The 27,041-nt window shown below is 37.0% G+C and overlaps 1 protein-coding gene across 1 annotated transcript in view; it reads right to left on the reverse strand.

Moving 5' to 3' along the window:
• The window catches only part of FAM83B (family with sequence similarity 83 member B), a 43,842-nt gene extending 17,331 nt beyond the window's left edge, over window positions 1-26,511 (reverse strand). Inside the window, exon 1 of the mRNA XM_013953235.2 lies at window positions 26,068-26,511. Coding sequence (XP_013808689.2) covers window positions 26,068-26,511 — 444 coding nt within the window. The remainder of the gene's footprint in view (window positions 1-26,067) is intronic.
• Window positions 26,512-27,041: the final 530 nt, after the last annotated feature.

Genomic DNA, 27,041 nt, shown 5'->3' on the forward strand with positions numbered 1-27,041 from the left:
TCCCCTCATTATCAAAATCCAAGCAAATCTTGCCATGTTTGATAAATATTATCAACCTTGCTTTAGGTGTAAAGAGAACACATTTGAGAATAATGAGAAGGAAAGGGTTTTTTCTACTTCTCCCATCTTTGGTAAGAATTTTGATGAGAAAAATCACTGGATTTTAAGCTTGGTAATTCAGTTTTAGGACATCAAAACCAACCCTTATAACAGGGGTGTTCTGAAATTAAAGGACAGACGAACTGAAAGACATTCTACTGCTTGTGTCCTGTAAGTCTCTTCTGTATACCACTGACAGTTTCACTGGCCCAGTATCTTCACTCCTTTCACAAGCACTAATTTTCATTTTTAATGGATATCTTGCAGAGTCTGTCATTTAAATCTTTCTTTCCGATAAATAGTAATAAAAGAGGAATCCTCTAATTCAGCAGCTTCCTTAGGTCAGGCTTCTCTAGAGCTTCTGGAACACCACCAGCTTGCCTCATCCCAAAACCAAAGAGCTGTGTTTCAGACAGAAATGCAACTCCATTTTCCTAGGCCTTCTCCCTGGTACTGTAGTCAAAATTCCTTTAGGGTTCTCTGTTTTAGGGAGAATCTCCTTGTGATGCCAGATTGGCTCCATCTGAACCTGACCTATCTCAGAGAGTAGGTAGGCCATGGCCATTGCAATACAACGCAGAAATGAGATACAGTATTGGTCACCTACTGCCAGTAAGCAGAGGCAGCCAGCACACTGACTGGCTGTACCTTACAAGAAAAAGAGACACAGAAGTTTTGTGATCAGTGCAGGCAGCTTTTCCAGTAGTCAGTTGTATAATACCTCTATTACAAACTGTTGCGTTTTTTTAGTTATGTTAGGCTGTTGTTTATAGTTGGGGGTCTAGAAGACAGATCCAGTTTATGCCTGCTGCAATTACTATTAGTAGCATCCTAATAAATAATGTGATATCCAGAGGCATATTTTGTGGCAAAATTATTTACTGCTGTTCACACCAGAGTGCTATAAGATGACGGTTCATTAATTTCATATTAATTTTCAAAATTAAACATAGCTCTGAACTGGTTTCCACAACTCATCCTTCCACTGCAAAAAGTACTTTGAAACCATTGCGAATTGCACCTGAACCTCTCAGGTCACCCTGTGGCTGGTTGACATGCTAAGGTCCTGCACAGCAAATCTAGCAGAACAGACACCCTGAGATGAAATGCCAAAAAGCAATATAACGGGGGAGCCCTACTCTGTAAATAGGAGCCTATACGCAGTAATAGGAACGGTAATCAAACATCTGTGTATGATTGACTCTCCACAATTACTGTGGCAATGTAATGGAACACGTACTCAGATGATTTACACTTCTGCAACTTCCATGAAGTTAATGTCACTGCTTGGACTATATTATCACCAAAATTGGCTCCCTGGGATCATATTTAATTTATTTAAATTGGCTCAGCATTGAGAGAGCAATAGACCATAACCATGCAATGTACTTCTACTAATACACTTCCATTATTACATTCTTTAAAAGCAATTTAATCAACTACAGGGCACTGTCTGGCACTTCACTGTAACAGCCCACTATACTACCTCAGACCAAGCTGCGGTATCAGCTATCCTCTGATAGCTGGTATCACTATCTTCTTTCCCTCCTACTGTTCAAAAAGAATGTTTGTGCCCTCAATTCTGAAGATATGCAAAGTATACAGCTCAGAACTGAATGCATTTTCTGATCACTAAGCCACGATAAACATCACCAAGACATGATAAACATATCATGTTACATACCTCCTACACAATATGAGCATTTTAAGGTGAAAACTAAATTTAATTTGAATAAAAATTGACTTCTAACATATGTATTAGCACCCTTCAATACCTAACAGCTTGTCTCTGTAACAGTATGTTAGACACACTCAACAACAATGAAATTTGTGAGACTGAACCAGAATACTACAGATCTCTGCTAATACAATATGGAAAATCAATGCAAATTATTCTCAGAAAATTATTAACACAGGTAACCACATTAAGCACCATACAAATACTTTAACTGTAGCTCACATGGTAAAGACTAATCTGTAGGTACATAATCTACTTTACTGTCCAAGAAACATGTAAGACAGATGTGTGTTGGGGTGACTTTCTAGCAAAAAGTAATGGAAAAAATATTCTCCGATCCTAGCAGCAAAGAATGCTGTGGCAATGATAACAACAGCTCTCAAAAAGGGCATGATTTATAATGTTGAAATACACTGGGAAGATTTAGTCTTTAGAATATACCATCTTCTGACAACTAACTGAAATTTCTGTCTTTTACTCAGCTTGGCAATATTTGTGCAGCTTATCATGTCTCTGAATAGCAGATCAGAAGATTAGGGTTAGCTCTTCTACAAATGAAACTAAAAATAATGCAAAAGAAAAGTTCTCTGAAATGCAGATAAGATTGTTTTCCCTGAAAAGTGAAGGTACAACACCCTTCTGCATTACCTTTAAGAAAGCTATTGCAGGCTGAACTAGCCAGATGCATACAATGTACTTACTGTCTTAAAATGATACCTGCAGTGATATCACTCCAAATCCACGCAACTAATTTTACAGGTGAGTATCTTGCAAAACACATGGGAGTGATCCATACTAACTCTAAATGTGATCTGTATCTATGGGTTTGGCCGTTGTTATTCTGGCTGAAGGATTAGTAAGAAGTTAACTCAGGTTGAGCTGACTGAATTACAGGCACCGCGAGATCCTCCTTCAGTGTGGCAGGCAGCAGAGGTGCTAATTCCTCTGCAGCTTCCTTCCTCCGACGCAGAACTGAGTTTCAGCAAGTCGCAGAGAGGAGAGATGGGAAGGGGATATTTTGGGGCTTTGTAGCGGGGCCTTTCCAAGAAGCATGTATAAACCTAACCTTTGGAAGAAAGGAAAGAGATAAGACACTGTGCGAAGAACCAGCTGCTGCCCAGAAAACCAGCTGCTGCCTACAGGCCCAAAAAGATTTTCCTAAATCTGCACAGAACGGTCAAGCATCAGTAAAACAACAAGCATACAGCGTTTAATTTTAACACTTTCCTTTCTGTTTACAGCGCTCCCATAGATAAATAAATCACTTCTGGTATTTAGCAAACAAGCAAGCTTTTGTCTGTCACTGTGATTAGCCATGGGTAGAGGTCCTACACTTAACAGAGCACAGAAAATACTTGGCATTACGATGGGAATGTGCCTGGGAGCTCACTCTACCCTTTCTCCCCTCACCATTGAGCTAGTTGCTCTATCAATCCCATTCTCAGTCCCATGTGTGCTGCAGCTGGTTTGGTAGCACAATTTTAATATTTGTGTTTAGCTCTTCAGAAGGTTCCTATTCAGCTGCTGTTTTGGGAAGCTGCCAAGGTTTTCCTAAGAAAAGCAAACAGAAAGGAAATGCCAGGATTTTCTGACAACCTATAACTCAGCTATACCAGAATGGAAATCCATGAGAAAAATAAAAGGTACTTCTCTAGCCTCCAGCTTTCTCTATGATGAATTTCAAAGACTTGCTGCTTAGTTAGAAATAATTTTTTATTTAAAAGAGTATTAAGAGCTCTAACATGTGGGTTCTCACCGGATCCCCTTAATATTTAGGGAATGTTCAGTCTAATTGAATTAATATTATAATGTTTAACTTTTTATTTTAAATTTGTTTGTAAGTAGAGGTACTCATTTATACATGTGTGCATTACTTAGTGACTACCTATAAACAAATAATGCATGATCATGTGATAAGCCTTAATTATTTTTTGAAAGTGTCAACAGTAATGAAAGCATGCTTTGTGCTAAGCTCTCAATAATTTTTACTTTTTGACCTGCCATGCAGGACTGAAAATGTCATCTGAGAGCCTTGGAGACCAGTCTCTTTTTTGAGACTTCTACCAAATAATCAGAGCACTCCTAAGAGCAGTAGAAGCTCCAGGCTAGCTTGTACCTGGTCAAGGGAAGTCTGCATTTTACTAACACATTTTTAAGAACTCTTTCAATACTTTAAACTATGAATGGCTGCCATGCTTTGCCATATACAACTAAGTCCATGGGAAAAAGCAGCCTTAAACTCTGGAAAAAAATGCAAAGTGATATAAACATTAAAAAATTCTCCATTCAGATTGCTCCTGCCTACAAATATTCTGTATGCCAAGGTTTGCCAGTTTGCCTTTCCGCTGCTCCATTCAGTTTTCCCCAAAATCTTGCATAAACAAATTGCCAACACTGAATCCTGCTTGCTGAGAATTTACACATTTAAAAAATCTAGACAGTATATATAAAACCACAATACTAATGAACATTTATAGGCTGTAGACTATAAACTATAAAAACAAGCAAAATATCCTTAGAATAGACAACTTTGCTGGCATTTGTTAATTAGACACTTGGAAGCACTGAAAGATTCTCTTAGTTAAAGGCAGATTTATAGGAAGAAGAGATGATTCAGACCCACTTTTCTAGACTGTGAAAAATAATTTCATTCTTATTTTGCTTATGCAAGAGCTGCACACTGTTCATCTTTGTGACTTTAATAATCAGCATATGTTTCTGAAATGAAATGGGAAGAGCTGAATATCTAACAGTCATATTTTATTAATAAACAACATATTTAAATTATCATCTACAGAATCCAATGCTGCTGCTAGTATATTTAGAATACAGATAAAAAAATTTAGTTAAAGCATAACTATAATGTTCAGTTGTATAATGCTACCTGAAATCCCTCGTTGCTACTTAGAGGAATGACTCTATGTACTCAATGTACTACAGGTACATTGACCATATAAGAAATGAATCAAAAAAGACAGGCGGGGGATTTGAGGCAGGGTTGGAAGAAGTGCTTCCAGTAGTAGGCCCTAGAAAATAATGGTGGCAGGTGAAATGAAGTGTTTAAAGAAAAATACTTTTTGTTATTGCTTCTAAGAGCAGGAAGATTTAGTGGATCCAAGTCAGCACACAAACTTGACTTGTTTCAGAGTTACTTATAATTTAAAAAGATAGACTTCTGAATGCCTATATACTATATCTTAACCACACTCCGCAGGGAAGTACTGATGAGGGTCTATGACACATTTTTGGTATGTGGAAAATGAAAACATAGAGTTATGGGGGACTTTTAAGCCACGTACCAGGAAGTCCATGAGCCATATAGCAGGAGGCCCATGCAGTGAGTAACAGAACTTCATTAGAAATTCTACATATTAAAGATGATTATGTTCTAGCATAAAAGGCCTTGCATCCAAAGGAAAGACACTCTATTTTGGACCTCAGTGCCCAACTAAAAGATATATTTAATTGCTGGATTTCTAATTAGTGGAAGCCTATAGACCAATGAGCATGACCTGATTATACTCAAGATTGAGAAACAAGTACTAATTATACAGTTAATTGTTGGAGGTCAGTCCTTGGTAGACACACACAACTTGCTTTTCAAAAGGATAAATTTCTTAATCCTGAGCAACACTGCTGTTGAAACTGTCTGAGAGAAAAATATAGGAAAAAAAGGTGAATAAAAAATTGCTAGGCGTTTCAGAAGGCTTTATTAAATGCCCGCAGAACCACAATCAAAACCTAGAACCAGTTCTGGTGAAAAACCTCCCCTAGTTCATGGCATAATGAAGGTAATACCAAAGTGGAAAAAGTAGTCCTCAAAAGGTGTTTCTGTTGGTATTTGGAAACAAGCAGGATGGTGTCCTTGTCTCATAAGGTTAATAAGGAACATTCCAATCCATTAGCAGGACAGTAAGATTTTTGACAACATCTGCTAGGGACAAATATTTAAAAATTAGCAGACCTGGATAGTTTGTACCTAAGACAGCTAAGGAATTCCCTGGTCTGCTGTTGTTCATTTTGAATAAAACTTTGAGTATCAGGGAAATCCCACAAGCATGAAACAGCGCTTATGCTCAATATACAAAAACAGCATGATGACCGTCAACCAACTGGTTATTTAGCCTGACTTCTGAAAAGAAAACTGATGAAAGATTCAATGAATACAGAAATAAAAGTTAACCATATATTTAGAAAAGGATAAGAGCAAAACAGTTCTTTTCAAATATTGCGTATTTCATCCTTTCTCAAGATTACAGATTTTGTGAAGTGTTCAGCTTCATATATCTGATTAAAAAGTCAGTAATAAACACCAGAAGTAGACACATTTAAGGATGGGTAATGGACAGGTGTTTAAAGCAACTGTCCTTTGAAAATGTTATGACTGAATGTGGGTATTTCTAGCAGAGTTTGTAGAACTCAGTGATATTAAAGATATTCATATTGTTGACACAAACATGAATGCAAAATCACTGTAACAGAATTTCCTTCCTTCCTTCCTTCCCTCCTTCCCTCCTTCTTTCCTTCCTCCCTCCCTCCCTCTCATCATAACCTCTCTCAAGAACTTCAAACTCAATGACATTTGAGAATGAAAAAATTTTGGATTTTGGATAGTGATGTGAGTTTTAACTGTGTTCATACACATATCACACAAATAGCAACAACTTTAAAATAAAGTCACTTTTTATTGCATGTTTTATGACAGTATCTTCTTGATATTCACCACAAAGCTTTTACCTTTGGCTACAGATGCTATTAACTTCACTGCCATCTCAAGCCCTATAGATTTACATAATTTTGTTTAAGGAGATCAATTCAGTTAATAATATGGTTAGCATAAACCAGAAGATACATAATCCGGGCTGTTTAAAATTACTGGTCACAGGTCAGTTATGGGTCAGTAAGATGGAAAGCCAATGATCCTCCTGTGTAAATGGAAGAGGATGAACAATGAGGTGGTTTAACTCAGGGTTTAACTCTGACAAATTCTCTGTTGACCTTACAAATATATCCCACAGATTTATCTTCAAAATTTTTCCAGTTCATTTAATGGATACAGATGTTAAACGTGACATAGTAAAATGCATTTACAAGTAAAGATACCATGCCTGGGCAAATACCCATAGCAATATCTGTGTTGCTAACAAAAGCAACAGCAACGAAACCTGATCAGAGCTCTGCAACACATATTACAGACATAATATATGTCAGTATATGTCTGTATGGCACATAATTACATCTGAACACTAGGTAAACCACCAAGCCAGCCAAATGATTTTAACTATTTTTTTTTTAACATGGCGCCACTTGAGCAGAGCTCTACTCTGCTTTGCTTTAGGAACCTCAACTGATATTAGGGAGAAACAGATTACACCACCTGCTTATAAAGCAGCTACAGTTAATGTTGCAATATATTGTTAATTATGGTGTGCTGGTAGGCTGCATTTTAATTTCACCTATTTTAAAGACTGGTTGTGAAACTAATTAATTAATTAAATATTGTCTGAAAATCATGTTGAGATCCTTGGGTGAAATCCATTTCCCTGGTGTGCTAGATGATTTATTACAAATCAGATGAAAAAGGAAAAATAATTGTGGACCTGTCTAAAAGCATCAGCAGAATGTCCTAAAGATAAGAAAAGATTAATCTAGTTAGTAAGTAATTATGTGTAGCTTTTCAGGAAAAAAAAATCAAATTTAAAATTTTATGCACATTACCAAATGGAGCAAGATGTTTGAAATAGTAGGGAAGTAATTTAAAAAATGCTCAAACCTCCAATAAGGCAAACTGAAATGAAGCAGATAAGAAATTCTGGAATTCTTGTAGACCCCAGTGGAATGGATAGTGAACTGGAGCTAAATAAGGTACTAAACAAGTCTAATTCCTGAATCAAGGACAGCAATTAAAAAAGAGGAAAAAGAGAGGAATTACAATTAAAATTCTTACTAGCTGAAGGAGTCATAATTTTAGTACTATTTTTTTAAAAATATTTTATTTTAAAAATAATTTCAATTGTGAAACCCTCTGAGAGCTTTTTTAAGGGAAATCTGATCATTCTTGTCCAAAGGTGAATCTTCCCCAGAGAGTGAGGTAGTAACAAATCAATGAACAAAGGAAATGAATAAAACCAAGTTTTTTTAAAAAACCAAAAACATTTCTTATGCTGCCAGGTTTTTGCTGAACTGGTCTTTTGGTTTCAATGTGAGCTGAATTTTGACTTCCCATCTTTGTCAGACCACAAGCTATACAGCATAAGAATGATCTTGATGACACCTGTGCTATTTTTTGTACATGCAATTAGCATGAGCTTTCACTGATCTACACACAGCTCCTCAGCAAGGCCACAGAAGTATTAATTCATCATTTGCAATTTGATACTGTAATTATGCAAAATCACTGGAAAGATTATTTGGTCTTCATGGTAAAGTCAGATCAGATAATCACAATGCTTCATCTTTGGTATCTACTAGTCTTTTCATTTAAACATAAACATGTATTTTTAAAATGTATTCAATGTATTCGCAGTCTGTTCTTAAATCAAAGTCCTAGGCCATTTCTGGGACGTAGCTAAGGAAGAAGAAACATATGGCCGAGCAGTGGGACGGGGTTCTGGGATCCACTCTCCCGTTTGGCCACTGACTGGCACTGGGATCTCACACTCATGGTCTGCTCTCATTTTTCTCATCCTCACAAGGCTAATGTGAAGCATTCATTCATGAATAAATAAAATGAACAAAACTGTTATTAAAATAAATGAGTTCTCGGTGTACAAGTAACTGAACCCTGTATACGCCGTTGAGCTAGTGAGCAACATGGTAAATAAATGGGGTTTTATTAATACATAGAAAAGAAACATGTTATCTCACGTCTTCCATTGTACGGCTGTATGTGAGATCATTCCCCCTTCTATAAAATACTCCTCCTGACGTACATTATATGCCTGTTACACCCCCTGCACATTTGGATAATGATAACTAAAGAACTAATCCTGAAGCATGCTGAACACCAGCAAAAAAATGGAAAACTCCCAGCAGGGCAAAGGAGTGACGGAGTCTCTTTTAAAACATCACAAAAGGCACCTAGATTTAAGAATGGAGGAAAAAGAAAAACAGTCTCAGTGGCTCCTACTGCAGCTCTTAAGTAACTTTCTAAAGTAGTTTGCTTTGAGGGATTCGCTGCCTGCATTTCATTGAGGTACTCTCAGCCAAAAAACATTCCCATGCTGAACAGATGTATACCTCAGGGGTATATATGCAAGCAAACATGGGAGGTGGAGAGACTGAAGAATCAATTCACTTGTTTTACCGATGAAAAGAGAACCAATCTCCTAATCATAAGGAACAAAGGCAGAAACACCACTGAGCATGCCACCCATGGACTTACATTAAGCCACATTTTGCCAGAAAACTTGCTCTTGAAAAATGTACTAAGCGTGTTAATAGCATGGCATGGTATTTGACTTGTGTTGCTTGAAATAAAGATGGAGATGAGAACCTGCGATACCTCTGTGGTGGAGAGGTGAAAATTTTATTCCAAGAACACTTAGGAAAATAACTGCCTTTTGATGCAAAATAGGACCTTTCAAATAAACATTTGTTCTTCTGAAGTACCCTTCTGATCTCAGGAAAGATCTCCTAACTTGCCCATTCCAAATTCATGCCAATAAGAATTCTCCATACTAGATTGCTATGCATTCTCTATATGTGTACATCCCTAAAAACATGTTTTCTATAATGCAGTGTGTAGCTATGCCTGTAGAGGAATGCATGCACATACACACTGACTGAAAAAGAAATTGTGAAAATTCTAATACTAGCCTCTTTCAGATAAAAAAAATCAAAACATTGCATACTGGTGAAATTTCACCATTTCATATTGGTGAAAGGTGTGGAAAAAACAACACTCATTTCTGCTGCAAGAATAGGGTTGCTTTTATCCCTTTTTTCTTGCTCAGTTAAAAAGGCATACAGCTTTTGCTGTTCTTCAGAGTCTTTCCTTCTAAATTTGTCTCTGGTACAATCCACATTTGCTAGAGTACCTGAGGTACAGTTGTCAGGAAGGAATTCCATAAAAAATACAATATACATTATCTTAGTTGACCCGGAAACAGTTTTTGCAATGAACCAACTGTCAGGTATGCAGAAGTAAGACTTTCATGTGTTTTACATGGACAATTAAGCATTCACTGATATGCGACCTAAATCAGAAACAGTATTTTGACTAAACAACAACAAAAATATTTCCTTGTTTTTCTCTGCTGCACAGAAGGAATATTGCGAAAAAAAGTAACAGCAGGACACAGACAGACAATGAAGTGTACTATGCTCCACTTCCTATTTGGATATGACTGAAATACTTCTGCTTGAGCACGCTAAAGCAAACTCACAAACAATCTCTTGGGCAAGAACAAACACAGAAATGGCTAATGCGAAATATAAAGTTTTAAACTGCTAGAAGCACTTGAGAAGGTAGATTCTGCTTTAAGCACTTGATACTGCATTCACTGTCCCTAGTTCACGATTACTTAAGACTACGTATTTGTCTTCACAATTCACTCTGAGATTTGGAAGCGCTCATATTCACATTTTATGGAGGAGAACTCTAAGCATTTAGTTTTTGTGGGATTAAAGAACATAAACAACTTTGAGAAACTAAGTCAAAATAACTTGCAGAAGATAAATAGGAAGTCTGTGGACTAAGAAGAATTTGTATGCAAGCCTTCCAAGCCATGGACCAATGCTTTGAATCACAGGACTTTTATATTCAGCAACAAGAAGGATACAAAGAATAACATTTCCTTTTTTTTTAAGGATGAAAAAGGTTGTTGAATCTATACAAATGCATGGAACTAAAAAAGCATGTGAATCATTCCAAAAAAAGAATTTTAGCTAGTTCTAGAGGATATTAGCATAGAAATACATTTTTTTTAATGGACTGCTGTTATGTATGGCCTTTCAAATCGTTCATAGCATAACTGAAAAAATTAAAGTTTATTGAAGTCTGGTTTTAGATTCCTACTTTACTTCTTGGTTATAAAAGGCTCAGAAACTTTACCGGAAAAATATGCAGATCTTTAAACTCTACTTAAATTACTACAATAACACTTAAGCACATATAGAGAGCTTTTCATATGTAAATCTCGAACCATTTCATAAGTGTTGGAATAACATTATTACATCTATTTTTATCTGGGAAACTGAAAATATATAAGGGTGTGTGTGTATGTCACACCTCTGTCCTGCGCAGAGGCATCTGAGTCAGCCCATCACTAACTAGTTTAGTTACTGGAAACAAGACTGGAAACACTCTAGTCATGCTAATGCGATGTTCTGGCCAGGTGAAAACACCCTGCTTCTCATGAATCTCTCCCCTGCAGTTTACCGCGCCACGTTAACAAATCCACAGAGGCGAGTGGCCCCTATTCACAGGGATGCTGAGCCCCCCGAAGCTGCCCGAATGCAATCCCTGCAGGTATTCAGTGGCGGCAAGGAGCTGAGCCTCGGCCTCCAGACCGACGTTTAGAAATCCTCTGCACCTTCTCTTCTTTGCCCACTCTCACACTGAGTGAGGAGGTGCTCACGTAGGCGTGATCCGTGTCCCGCAAATGGATTTCTTCAAGCAAATTCCATAATGCAGAGAAAAGTGGGAGCACAAAAAAAAATAATCTAATCTCACGAGTAATTATGAATTAGGCACCCAGAAGTGCTGACTCTAAGACTAGTACACAAGTGTTCAAGGTCAGATTTATTCTTAGTACCAACTCTTTGAAGATGCAATAGTTTAAGGCTTGTCTTATGCAGGAGGTCAGATTTCATTATCATAATGGCCCCTTCTGGCATCAAAATCTGTGAATCTATTAGTTTTATCAACCTCACATGATTTTGCAGTCTGGAAATGACAGGAAAGATTAATAGGAGGTCACTCAAAACTGATACCAAGCTTTGAGATTTTAAAGGATAAAAATATTGACTGCAGGATCATGTTTACTCAGCTATGTTCCAAAATAGCTTCCAAAAAAGTCAATTATTAATTAAAACTGAAAAGAAAAGCAATGATAGGGCCTATGGAGAGCACTTATAAATACAGTACAAGCAGCAGCATACAATCCAGAAGTAAAGAAGACTGATTTAAATTTTATGCAAAAAATCATATTCAGTAAAATAACAGAATCATGACTTGCCTTGTAGGGGAAATGGTGGCTACATGATCAGCCCAAAATTGAAGCTTTGTCACTGTGATTTTGAGGGGAATGAATTTTCAACGCTGGAAGTCTTAGCTATATATGTTTCTGAAAATTCATTCTCTTCAAAATCCCAGTCACAGTTGCTTGAAAACATACCTGAAAACAAGCAAGCAAGCAAACAAAACTGTGATTTGAATGATTCTCTGAAACACTAAGGAACATTTGGCTACTTGAAAAAAATAAAACATTTGATATTTTCTTGTTTTTTATGATTTTTAACAAATTTGAGAAAAGAAGGAAAAAGATGGTATAGTTTATTAATATTAAAATCTTTCCTGGACAACCTGCTGACTTTCAAGATCCAATCATGACTTTGAAATGAATTAAACGTGTCCTAAGTGAAATGCCATTCTCATTTTTCATAATGCATTAAAACAGCTAAATATGTTAATAATTACCATGAAAGAATTTTCCCATATATCATATTCAGTGTTCTGCATTTCAGCGCATGTGCTGCAATATTTATTGTGGTAGCTGCTGATAGTAAGCTTTTCAATTAAATTCCTGTGTGTGTGAGAGTGTGTTTTCATACTTATTTATATAAATATTACAGAACCTGTTTACACAGATCACTTGAAAATTATTTAATGTCACTTTTTCCCCTTTTTTAAGTAAATGGATATCCCCTATTGAAAAGTATTCATAGTCACAAGATTAATTAAGCAGTTGGATTTACGTTTTACTGTTTTGGACTAAAATTCCATCCAGAGCCACAGATAAGCAATTTAAGAACAAAAACAGAACAGATCAGAGCCTGTTACTTGTACTGCAATTGCTATAGACATTATATATTCATAATAACTATTGAAAAGGTAAATATATTATGATGTGAAAATGTAATTCAGTGTATTTTTTACTGTAGTTCAATACTACAGAATTTAAAGTCAATGGAAGACTCATTCACAAAAATTACAGTATTGGATTATTTTTAATTCATATGTTACAATACTTCATATTTCTGAAATTCTCCTTACTAGAGAAACAACTCAAAGCTTTGGCACAGTGATTTCTCGTGTAATTTCCAAATAGGAAAATATTTAGCATAATGGTCAGTAACATCTCCAGAAATAGGCATCACTAAGAAGCTTTTGTATATTTTTTACTGTATCAGGCTCTCTTTCCCCTAAAGTTTGTGGCATACTTACATTTAGCTAAGAGTGATCAAAAAGTCTGCCAAAATTCAGATCTACTGAGCAAAGATAAATTAGGCTGAAAACTAGATCCATTTCTTTTTGCATGCTTTAAACTTTATGGATCCCCTTATGTGAAAATGAGCAGCTTTCACTAAGCATCCTTTTGGTTTATAAAACTAGAAACTCAAAATGAAATTCATGGGGAACTGAAATGCACCCAAGCAGAATGTCTTTGGTACTTCTGAATATCTTTAGAACAATATGGTGAGATTTCTATATTTGGAAATAAACTCTCACAACTTTTCATTTCTCACTCAGCATAATGTTTTCATATCATAAAACACTATATGTACTTTGCTGGAAATCAGAAAGAATCATTAAATGTCTAGCTTTTTGTTTTGTTTTTAAACTAACTGTATTCTCCGGCAAAAAGTCTATCAAAGATCAAAATCCAATTCTGGTATCAGACACACTGTTCAGATTGCTAACCTGAATGCCTGCACTTGATTAAACACTATTATTTGAAATTTCAGAAATTAAAACTTTTCTGATTTCAAAATCTCTATTTGTTAGGTATAGTCTAATATCTTAAAAATACAGCTATGTTATGAACTAGAGATTAACACATTAAACTGAAACACTTTTTTTTTTAACTTTAAATCTCAGAGGGACTATTTTGTATAATTAAATGTAGCAAGTCACCTTCTCAGTTAGTATAAACGCATGTCCCTCCATGGAATATAACAGATCATGAAATTCTGATCCCTTGAATTTTTTGAAACACCAGTAACAAAATTCAAAACTAAGTATGCCTGTCTTTGTGCACCCAAGTTTTCTAACAGTGTAGGGTCATAATTGTCTATGGAAGTATTTCTCAAGGTGTTTTTTTAAATTTATGAATATCCAGCATTGAAAAAATTCATAAAGTATTTTGGGTGGTTCTATCAAAATAGCTAAATTCCCAGTGTTCCCTTTTTTTTCTTCTTTCGTTTTGTTTGCTTGCATGCCAACATGCATGAAAAAGTACATGTGTTTGTTTCTCATATAAATTTTGAAATCATTTCAAAAGCCACAGAGTACCGATTGAGAAACTCCTCTATGGAATTGTCCTTGCAATATATGTAAGAAAAGTAAGCCTGCGTAATGTGGCAGAAGATAATCAAGCCTCTATCCCAAGAAGAAACTCTTCAAGTTTGCTAGCACAAAACTCAATTATTTTGCTTCAGGCCATTTATACACAGTTAAGAGAGAAAAAAAAATTGACAGGCACTCTTTCTTGGCAAATACTTTTTTTTTTTTGCTCCTATGCATCAACCTGGGAAATTAAGTCTTGTTTTTAGAACTGAACCTTTTTTAAGGGACCAGCCTATTTTCTACAACTTTCACAAGTGTCTTCATTCCATTGGTTTAGATTACTGTGGGACTTGGCCGTGTGCTTGCCTGCTTGTACCAGTATGGGGGAACGGAGCATGGGAGTGGCATCAGGGAGGGGAAAACAGTCCACCTGGTTTCAGGGTCCTGGGTTTCAATTATTCACAGGGCTCTGTCACAAAGAAAATGAAGCTGTTTGCTTGGAGATGAGCAATTCCTTTTTTAGTGGTTCACAGTGGATGTAATCAACTGAAGATACATACTCCTCATATCACAAGTGTACTGTGGCAAAATTTAAGAGGAAGAGACTATTTAAATATTTAAAAACAGATTCTTAATGATACATGGTCAGATTCCTAGGCCTCATCTTGCAAACACATATGCATATTAAGTTAATGGGATTTCTCATGTTCATCAATTTACGTCTTTAAATCCTCTCAGGATTATGGAGCTAATTTTAAGAAGAAAAAAAGTGTCTTCTTTGAGCAAGTATTATTTTCTCTCTCTCTCTACCTTTTACTAAATACCTACAAAATTTCTTTTTAAGTTTTGTTAGTTGTGTTGTTTGACAAAATTAGATAAAGATCACTTGTGTACAGAATTTATTTTTGCAGTGAAATAGTCTATTGTTAATTCTGATACACAAATGCTCTACCTCTAAACTTTATCCTTGCTGCAAAAAAAGTTGAAAATAACATTTTAAACTTCAATTATTGCAAAATAAAACAAAGGGCAAATAAAAAGCTCCTTTTTGTTTCAGAACATATATCTCCTCTCATATTTAATTTACTAGATCTACAGACAAATATTCAGAAATCTACCAAAGACAAGTGTTTTGACCAACTATTCAGAAGCAGTAGCATCGTTCTGATGTCACGACGATATTTCACCAGTTCTCACCAGGGAAGACATAGGGTGGTACAAAGACTCAAACCAGTACTTGCTTCAGGCGTGCTGACTTGCACCCTCCAAAGCACGACATTTCTTCATTGATGTAAGAGGCAGCTCGCATCCCTAATGTCCATGCCTGGAACCGCATTCAATAAAGATATCAAAAGTACCGACAGCAGACAGTACATGCTCACCTCTGGCTGAGATGCATGAGGGGAGAAAAAAAGAGGCAGAGGAGAGAGGGTTGCATGCTAGGAAGAGGTGGAGGGAAGGGAGAGGGAGTGGAGGGGAAGAGGAACTACAAACAGAAATGTATAAGCTTCCTATCATACTGCATGGTCAGTTCGGGGGTAAGAGCAGAGATGTCTCTGCATATTACAGACCCTAGGTACACAGCTCTTGTCTTACACCCATTTCATTTTGATTCTCAAGGAGTTCGTCCCGATTTAAACGTGATGTAGAATAGAGCAGAGCCCAGCTGAAGGGAATATGGGTCCATCTGCATTTTGCATTTTTCTTAAGCGGTCCTCTCCCATGTGACGCTGTAAGTCATAAGCACTCCCGAGCTGCCAGTATTTTCCCTGTGTGCTGGCTCCAGAGTGTTCTGCTCCAGCAGGAGGTCTAAATAGCATTTAGTCGTTGCACTGACTTCTAATAAGAAGCCTTCCAGCAACTGAAAGGCCTAGCACAAATCTCTGTTCCTCTGACATGCCTTTTTCTGGGTCCCAAGCCTCAGAAACATGCAAGGCACACATCTCTTCCTTCCTTTTTATTTCCTCAGAAAGCACACAGAGCCCTGACTTTGCAAGGCTCTGAGGTTTATGCAGAAGAGTTTCCTGGGCTCTTGAGAGCACATTGCAAAGATACTGTTTGACTCTTTTGAATGTCAAGTGGCAGCATCAAGCCCTTACTTAAGACAGAATTCCTAGAACAGGAGATTGCAATGCTGTATCACAGCACTTGAGATCAGTGCTGCAATCCCGTCATTAAATTTAACTTATGCATGAGAAATCAAATCATCTGATTAATAAGATTTCTGGCACAAGTGATTGTTACCGTAATTCAATAAGATTAGAATGCATGAACAAAATAGATAATGATATTACTGCAAAAATACTATTCCAGCATTATTTAATTTCAGTCAATCACTTAAAATATCAGCCTGGTGGTCGTATAGCACCAAGACATGAAATAAAGTGATAGCAAATAAATAAGAAATAGAAGATTGGTCATAATTCCCAAATTCATCTCTCTGCATAGTTTTCTCATTTCTAATGTATTTCCTTTGAGGAATATAATATAGGTTTTTTAGTACATATTAAAGCACCTTTCTGTAGACTCATAAAAATTTATACTACTGGAAAAGCTGGATCCACTGATGGTTGATATTTTTAGCCCCATCCTCAGAGGAGACAGGTTACGGACTTCTATCAAATAGTCAGTGGGCAGCCACGTATACTGTCTAGTATTAAAAAACAACAACAACAAAAAAAACCCTTTGACAGTGACTTTTCAGGCAATTATTGTGGGCCTGTGCAAATCTACCATTAGGCAGTGCCAAGAAATTATCAGAGCTGTAGATAGCTTCAGATATTATTATGCTTTATCATGCTGGATGCAGAGCTGGTTGCTTTGACAGGCAGCACCCCCCGGGCGTTTGAGGGAAATCAGGTTTGCTGGATGACGCTGTCACTCCTGGTAGCTGTCTGTGACATCTCTGACTGGGGACACAGCGCACTAGCCGGTGAATTCCAAAAGGCTTAAACGCGGCTGTCCTTTGGTGGCTACGCTCCTATTTCGTGATAAAGGTCCCACAGAGAAGCAGCGGGCACTCACTCTTCTGCGCTAGTTATTTCACCTTATCCTCATTTTTGTGTCTGGTGTATTGAGCATTAAAAGCTTAGTAGGAAAACACTAACTACAATACCTTCTGTAGGCTGATGCCACTCGGATTCACCTCAATTAGGAGGTGCTAAGCTGGTGCTTTGCCTCGTGCTTAAACCATAAGGGAAGCTTATTGAGCTGAAGTGCGGCCTGGCCAGCCAAGAGTGCCTGAAGCTCCCGAACACACATGACAGTAAGGCTAAGATTTTCTAGCTGCTGTTTGAACTGAGGGCATCCATTCTGCCACCTGAGCCTGGTGCTACTGTTCAAGCCTGACTGCTGGTGGCTGAAGCAGGTATCAAAGTTCTCTTTTCATCTGGCGGAGATCTAGTGCATAATCTTTATTACCCTACCACAGAGCTTCCTCTCTGACAGCAGGATCACTTGCCACAGTGAAAAGGCCTGAGGAGGGCTCGTGCCACAGTTAGCAAAAAGCCCTAAATAAAAGATGCACCAGAAAAGTTTTCCAAAGACAGCTGTGTGCCCACAGGCACTGCTGACGGGCGCAAAGGTCACAGGCGATCCTGGTTTTGATGATTCTGGTCTGGTTCTCTCACATCTTGTCTTCTGAACAGTAAGTGTAAGCACTCCAGACCCAGAGACAGAAGTGGTTAAGATAATCTGCTCTTACTTAAGGTACCAGAACACCCTATGTATGTCTTGAAGATACACCCTTTTTATCTGAAGATAAGGAAGGACTTTATGCTTTCACAAATATTTTGAAAAGTAAGCACTACAAAGCTGTAGGCATGTACTAATGCAAACAATCATGGAGAAGCATAGACATTCTCAGCAGTTAGTTTTTATAACTGTAACACTAAATGCATGACTAAGATTTTATATCAACTAAAACCACAGAAACAAGAAAACAAATACTTGAAACCTAGGCCCTACTTGCTGGGAGTACTGTTTGCTAATGGTTATTACTCTCAGACTTTTGGTTTATAATTGCATTTCTTTTTGACTGTGATATGTACTAATTTAATGTCCTTGTGGCTCAGTATTCTCATCTGTAAAACTGGAAACACTTTGGTCATGTTCTTTGATAGTTAAGGATAAAGGAGTGTATATAAATTCTGAATCTACTGTTTATGCTGTGGTATTTGGTGACTGGCACCACTCAGGAAGACTAAGATGTCAGTAAACTCTAGGCTATACAGACATGTAGCAAAACATAATGATGTTTACAGCCTAAGAAAACATTTGCAAAGGATATTGGAAAACATCTCAAACAAAGGTAAGGAAAGCACAGATGATGGCTAGTTTAGTTGCTTCCACTTTTATATTTATGATTAAATAACATTAGTGCAAATTCAACTGGTTTACTGATCAGTAGACTCTGTACTGAAAAATCATTAACCTCATTGCTCAAGCAAGCTGTAGCCAGATCTTGCAATTATTTTGAACGGCTCTACTGACTTTTATTGTAAAGAATAGCACCTCTTTACTAGTAAATGATTACAGACATGTTTAACAGTTGGCTAAAAGGAAAATCCTGATCGCACTGATATCAATGGCAAAGTCCACACTTCTTTTAAAGAGGGAAATTCTAAAGTGTACTTTGACTCCTATACCATCTGCCCTGGAATACTTGCAGTACGCTTTGGGGAAAATGATCGAGCTTCAATTCAAGTGAAGTAGATACTTGAAGTTGCATCTGATATAATAGGAAACTTAATACAAGTAACTCAAGGGCTTTCAATCCCACTCCTTCTGAACAGAAGAATGGGAGATTTTGAACTGGCAACTCTCCTTACATTTTTGTGCTTCAGGGCTGTTTTGGTCCACTTCAGTGATTCTCCATTTTCCATGTAGTTTCTGTTGTATTACAGTATGCAAATACTGCTGCAGTGAGGCAGGATCCCTTATACCAGGCTCTGTTCTTTTTAAATTCTGTCTTATGTAGTATAATACTCTAGTTTCCAAATTCTGATACATAGCAAATGAATTTAAAGTTTAAAATTGCCCAAAATGTGCCCCCATTCCTCAGAGCATCACTGGCTATGCTGGAAAGCTATCAGAGATCACAAAGCAGTGCTAAAACTGTAAGAGATCAAAAAAGGCCTATGGCAATAATAAATGTGAAGTGATTAAGCCTATAGTTCTTCAGGCAAAATTGTTCCCTGGCTGAAAAAAATTATGAAAACTCAGATCTCTTGAGGATAGGAATTCAGAAGAACAAAAATAGCACTTCAACTTTATCGGTCTTCTTCCACCAAGCAAGAAAAGGGGGGCAAAAAACCCAGAACTCAGTGGATTGAGCACCAAAAGAAGCATTCTGCCTGGGCAAAATAATTTTAAATCAACATGTTCATATTAAAATCAGATTTTTACTTACAATCACTTTAGCATGTTTTATTGTAAAGTTTCTGCTGAGCATAACAAAGGACATTTTTAATCTACTGAATGTGCAAAAAGCCTAAATGACTTTTTAATAGCACTGTTTTGTTTTGACTAAGATTTATGTCAATGAGAGAAAAGGTTTTAATGAAAAAATACTGCTACAAAGCATATGCGTTTGCTTACTTCTTATAAATGTGAACTAGACAGATATAGTAATAAAGAAATACACCTGCCTGTAAGATCTGGTCTTTAATTTTCCCTATTTTTAAAACCATCATAGATGTGTAATATTTTGATAACACATTAGCCCAATTGTGACATAAAAATGGCAATACTTGTACATTAATTCATGATATTTTTTACCATAAAATACAACTACCAAATATTGCTAAGCAGTCTTGCAAAGCTTTGACCTGATACAAACCTATGAGTTAAAAACCACACCAAGAGATTACATGATTTTTTCAGCGATTCCCACTCCCCATTCCAGCCCTAGCCTCTATCTGCTTTTCAGTTTTAGATCCTTCCTACCCAATAGGGAAAAACACCAGGAAAAATTTTGAGTATAGGGTGTAGAGCATCTGTTATATAAGAAAAGCCTTTCACAGAAGTCCCAGGAATACTGGATCAAGTCCTGTCAAATCAGAGGTGGGTCAAACCACCTGCTGTCAGTTGTGTTCCTTCACATCCCTTTCCTCTTAAACTTTCCCATTCAAAACAGTTCAAACCTCTTCTCCAGCAAATTTACCAAAACTTTCCTGTAAGTCATAAATTTAGTCATAAATTAGTCATAAATTTTAAATCTTTATAATTAAATCATTGTACTTTGCTCCTCTGAAATCTGAATGGTCACATAAAAGAATGAAAGTACTTGCAAATTTGCCCCATTAATGCCTACTTTCTTTGTATATTGCATAAATTTATTATTGTGACTGCTCTGTCACTTCTAGGGGTGGCAGTAGAAGGAGACAGGCAAATAAAATAGTGTGAGGTCTCCAAAGGCAAATCCAAGCACATAAAACACCTGAAATAATTAATTGCTGTGAGAGGAGGACAAAAAAAAAAAAAAGAGAGAGACATTGAGTCACACAGTAACAGCGCAAAGAACAAGACACATGTCCTCTTCTGATGCATGGCATGTGCCCAATGTGATTAGAAAAGCTGGGACACAACCTCACTTTCTCTAAGACATCTATCAAAAGCTTACAATTATGTTTCACCTGCAAACTATACACGACTGGCATGCTGGTTTTCAAATAAGAGGAAGTCATTTAACAGAAGATGAGTAGAAGCAAATGAATTCACCTTTTAATAAGCTTATATCAAAGCAGCTGAACCAAAAAGCACCTGCTGAAATCCTTGTATGGTGGAACATTTTAGCAGGGAGAATGTCACCTATACATCTTCAACTCACGTGAGAGGCATCTGTAGTTGAGAATAGAGTCTTTCTATGTGTTACTCTCGTCTTAGAAAAGATATCCATTGTTTATCAGACACTCTACAAATAATATACAAACCTTATCAGTGTGATGATTATTTCATCTACCTATTATCTTTCCTTGAATCCAGCAGATTTCTCTAGCTTTTATGAAGAATAAAATGTGGTCCCTCTCTCTCATCTACTCGGAATGCTGCAGTTAATGAGCTAAGACAAGCATTGCCTCAAGCACAGTTCATTATCATTGTTCCCATCTCTGTTCGAATTATATTTAAAGTAGTTGGCAAAGAGTATTGTTGAGAGAGTGAAAAAAGATTGCTCAACACAGTCTTCCACACCCATATTCTACAAGTTTCTTTCTGTATAGAAACACCTCTCTTCACACAGGCATGCAAAGAGGCTGATTTTCTTTCATACTAGAATGTAGCTTGTACTAGATTACTGTTACTGTACTTATGCCCATGGCCAAAGAAGGAGAACAATAGTGAATAATCTTTTTTTTGGTAACACAAAACATCTCACTTTTCCCTGAAACAACACAAAGCAAACAAACAAAATGATAAATCTGACCAGCAGAAAATACTTTTTCCTTTTTATATGATTATAAAGGGAGTCAACTGTATCTCTTTATTTGATTAAGTCCAATGAGCTAACAGACAACACCGGAATCATACTCACATTTTGTACACAACTCTCTCTCACGAGAATCAAAGAAAGACTTTCTAAAGGCCTATCTCCAACAGGTCCAGCAAGATTTAATAGCAATCTCTTTTAAGGGTAATTTAATTTTTTTTCTAAAGGTCCAAGATTTGCGATCTTTCTTCACAAAAAGCTTGATCACATGAGTAATTCAGTGAAAACAAGGGTCTTTTTTGTTTTCCCCAAGTAGTAACATGTTAACCATCTAAATTTCTACTTAGGCTTCTAAACAAATAACTTTTTTTTTAAAGTCTCCGCAACTATTGTTGATTTTAGGAACCCAGGCTTAAGAATTGGTCTATTTGAATGACATGAAATCAGTGAAAAGTACTGCATATTTATCGTGTAGTGGATAACTTAATATATTCCATCATAAATCCCAAAAGTATGGCAGGGAAGCCTGTGAGTGTTTTCTGGCTTATGTTGGAAAACTAATCCTTGGGCTGTCTAAACAACATGCTCCTTTAAAAAACAGGTTTGAATTCTCTCCAGGAAGAGCTGATCCTTATTTGATATCAATCTAAAAGACTCAGAGCTACGCGTTCTCTCTAAAACTATGTAGGAATGTCTTGGTGGGGGAGAGAGGAATGCAGCTAGTAGAGTAAGAGAAAAACACACTGCCAGAAGGACCCTTTGCTGCTCTGTCCTGTCCCTTCCCCATTGCCTCACAATGTTGGTGACACCTGAGCAGAAAGTACAAGATATCTCTTGCACACAAGTACAAACCTCCTAGCTGACAGTTTTAAGGCAACTATTATGAAAAGTCATACAAGGAAGGGACACTTCATTACTGAAATCTCTAAGTTACTTTACAGTAGGAGAAGGAAGTTTCACATTAATCTGACACAGATGAGCAGTCATCTTGATACTATTTCCCAGATGAATAACCATGTCAGGAAAAACTGCTAAACACTATCAGTTGCCATTCAGACGGTCCAGCTGGGACGAGTCAGGCTGTAGGAGCACCTCAAGCTTCATCTGCCAATGATTAAAGGTAAAATCCTCAAAAACACACAAGAAATAAGGCTACTGGCTTGTTCACAAAAGTCTGTCCATCTTTAAGGTCAGACAGACCTTGCAGTGCTTTCTTCCAGGATGATTATATCAACATCTGAAAAAGGCTCATATCTCCCCAGCTGACACAGTCATGTCAAAAAGTCTCCTTGCATGAACGCAGGTTATGTTGACAGAGGAGGGCGGTTGTTGAGCTGCATCATTTGGAGATGCGGTCTAGCTACACCAACAGTAAACCCACGTTGTTGGCACATTAGGTCTGACTTAAGGCACTCTGCTGACATCACCGTGACCACATACCAATCCAGCAGAAGTGCTGTAGCACAGACTGCAGTGTCATCCCGTGTATGACACAGTTCCTCTACCCTAACAAGTCTTCAGAAGGGGCTCCCAAATATGTATTTGTCTTAAGCAAAATCTGTACTTCTTAAAATGGTTACTTCATTTTCTGTGATTTAATAATATTGACCCTTTTCTGATAGAAAAACTCCATTATTATATTAAATGCATTTACAATGAAGGTGATGTGCATAATTTTTATGCATAGATTATGCATTTAGGAAATGTAAGTGGCAAGAGTTTCTTCTGACATTTTTTCCTAGCCACTGTTTTTACTCTAATATAGTGGAGCCTTACAATTGATTTTCCTCCTTTAGTCAGGAAAAATCACTGTCAGACAGCAAGTTGCCTAATGTTTACTACACATCTCCTTAAGGTCAAAATTAACATACATAATAATCATTTCAAGGAGTGACACTTTGATGCATCAAGCATGAAAGAGGTCAAGAGGAAGTCTACTAATAAGGTCATCTTACCCTTACATATCTCCAGATATTTAAAAGAATCCAGGTTTCAACTGGCTCAGTCTCATTCATGAATTTTTGGGCTAGTTTATTTACTTTGAAGAGTTCCTTCATTGGGTGAATCAGTGGAGAAACTTATATTCCTTGAATTGCCCTTGTAGGGGGGTGTGGGTTTCCTTCTCTACCAACTGTTCAGGTAACCTAGGGAAAACAGCCTCTGAACTCAGGTGCATTCATTTGGTGGACTCATGTATATTAGTTTGGGGCTTAAAGTTAGGTGGTATGAATACTCCTGCCTCCAAAAGTCTGTTTATTTTCTCACAGAAGTTTGCTAAAATTCCCATAGAGCTTGCTTAGAGCTGTATCAGTTCAATGTGATTTGCTGAAGAACTTGTTTATTCTTCATAGGGTTTTTTTTTCATGTGTAACTTTTTTCTATTTCCTTTGACAATCCTCATATGACCACACGCTTGCACTACTACATAACAAAGAACCCTGTTTAATATAACTATATATTTATAAGTGGCTTAGGTTAGCCTGTTTACAGCATGTTTGCCTGCTGTGAGCTTGTTTTACCTTACTTTACCTTACCTTACCTACAGATCCTTTAAACTTTTCTATGCCTGTCACTTGTATTTGCAGACAGAAGAGAGAAACAGCACTATGTCTTTCAGACTTAATTGCTGCTTCCTGGAGCAACCAATCACTGTACCAGAAGTGTTATGGTTGTTGCTCTTGAGGTTGTACAGATCAACTAAATAAACCTTTGAGCTGTCACATCATAGCTCATTTGGACAGTGACACATATGTAACATTCTCTTTACTAACGTGGAAGCGCTATAGCATATCAGAGAGCTGAACTTTTTTCTCAAAAAGAAGTAAGAATTATATCTAACTTTTCTACATAACAGCATTTAGAGGATGCATACTTCCTAAAAGAGTGTTTTATGAGACAGCACCCCGTGCGCAAAAGAGCCATTGGAAAGGGCCTGGATTGCATGTAGACAGACGGCAAGGCAGCAAACACAAAAACTTTGACTGGAAACAGTATTTCTTTATGGTACTCCAAGATCTCATCACAAAACTGATCTAGTCTTGGCAACAGAGCTAACTGTGTTGTCTTTTTTTCCCTTAAAGGGGATGCATTCATAGCTCAGGAGCTCCAGCTGAAAAAAGATCACAGAGTATATTGCCCAAGTTAATGGCCATGTCTTATTATATACAAAAACAGAAGACATCAAATTAAATTCCATCTCATTCTGAAAGGGGCAACAGGGAGTAGAGTAATTCTCCTCTTCTTTGCTATAAGAGCATAGAGCAGGTGTCCAACGTAAATGACACGATAAAGGCCAAGTGATAACTCTATTTAAAGTTCGTTCTCTGGATTTAAAGCTAGCACCAAGTCGCAAGGAACCTGAAAGGAGGAATAAAGGATATAGGAAGGAAGAGTCTGGAGAAGGTACCAGGAATACAGAGTGAGTGTGTGTCACTGGAACACTTCTTTTTGTGCCATCATCTTTATTCTTTCAATAAAGTTTGAAGCACAGATTATTCTCTTTCTCTGGGAAGAAAGCATGACAATCAATGATATACTTCCTAGCAATACTTCTGAAACCTTGTAACATCTGTTTAAAGAGGTAATATGGTCCCAGCTCAAACAGAACTGCATACTGATACAATTATTTCTTTTTCCTAACTTGATTCTACCAAGCAAGGTAGGAAACCCAAGATCCAAGTTCCCCTGAGTAGAGATAAATACATTCAGAGAAGTGTCCACATTTCTCATAAATTAGACATTAGCCAGAAATGAAGGTAAAGTAAGCAACTAAAACTTACTTCGTTGTCTCCTAAATCTAATTTTTTCCATGCTTCTTCTGAGCTGTTTTTAAGACTTTCCTGCCTAATTTCTTCAAGGACAGTTGACATGCAAAATCACAAAAACTGAGACCCTTAAAGTACATGATTCTGATGTACATCAAGATGTTATTTTCTTATAACAACAGGCTAGCATACCAAACCCATGCATGTATATTCCCACTGACACATGAGAGAAACCTTAGAGCATACCCTTAACTTAGACAGAATTATATCACTTGAGGTGCATTCAGCTGAGGTCAAAGAAAAGGTATGCTGATTACCTACAAATTTCTCATGGACTGGTCAGCATTATAGTAAAATGGTAATATGTTTCATTAAACCTTTTAATTTATCTCTGATCCCTTGTAAATAAAGTTAATAACATTGTTGCATATGATAGCAAGGGACTGATCTCAGCCCAGGAGAACCTTTTAGTTTAAATTGTTAGCAGCCAGATCATTTTTTCCTGCCAGTGGCAGGGAAAAATAATGTCTCTGCAAAGCAACAACTTGATTGTTATTGCTAATTTTTTTTGAATATTTTTCACATTTACCTTTCTTGCATCTCGTATCATCTTCCGAATAGTTTCCTTTATTGTGTAAGGCTGCGCTCGGGGCGGATGAAAAAGCAGATCAATATTTGTGCCACCAGAAATTCCAGGCATCAGGTAAGGCCAACCTAAGTCAAGATTTGGAGCTTCCACATCTGATTCAATAGGCCAGTAGGTTCCCGAGGAAGAGGTGTCATCAATGGCATGGTTAGAAGAATAAATTGTGTTTTGGGGAAGTTTATGGACATTGTTCAAAATATAATCAATTTCCTCATCTGCTAGGAACTCTGAGCATCTCTCTTTGGAAAGAAATTCTTTGTACGCTTCTACACCTCCTTCAATAAGAGCATCAATAGCTACTCGATACCATTCCTTGTAATGAGGTTCAATGTAGTTGTCTGATCTGCATTCATCATGTAAGGACGAAAGCAAAGATGAAGTTTCCATTTTCACATATATTTCGTATAAAGTCTTTTAAACTTTCATTCATGAGCTGATGAAATGTACCTGTAAGGAGAGGAAAGAAAGAAGGCAATCAGAATATTTGTGGCAGTCTATGACACACACACATCCTTCAAAATATTTTTCAAGTAATATTACTGTAAGTTTTGTTAGCACCATCCAGCTAATTCAGAATGTTTTGAAAATGCTCAGGGATTTATCTTCCCGAATGAATACTAAGAAGCTACTTAAAGAGCCTCTTCTACATAAGGCAAAACTAAACACACAGGAGATTAAGTGATTTAGCAAAGTTCCTATATTAAAAGCTACAGCAGAGCTGACAATACAGTGAACACCTCTACCAGCAGCTCCAGTATACACCCTATGCATATTCCAATATACTACTGTAGACGGTATTTCAAAACTCTCTTTACGGTAACTGGCAGAACAGTATTAAGAGAAACATTTCACAAACTAATTTTATTTCCTACTTTTTGATGCATTAAGCTTTCTGTTGAATACATACCCTCTTTCTG

The sequence above is a fragment of the Apteryx mantelli genome, chromosome 3, assembly GCF_036417845.1.
Source record: "Apteryx mantelli isolate bAptMan1 chromosome 3, bAptMan1.hap1, whole genome shotgun sequence".
Taxonomy (NCBI): domain Eukaryota; kingdom Metazoa; phylum Chordata; class Aves; order Apterygiformes; family Apterygidae; genus Apteryx; species Apteryx mantelli.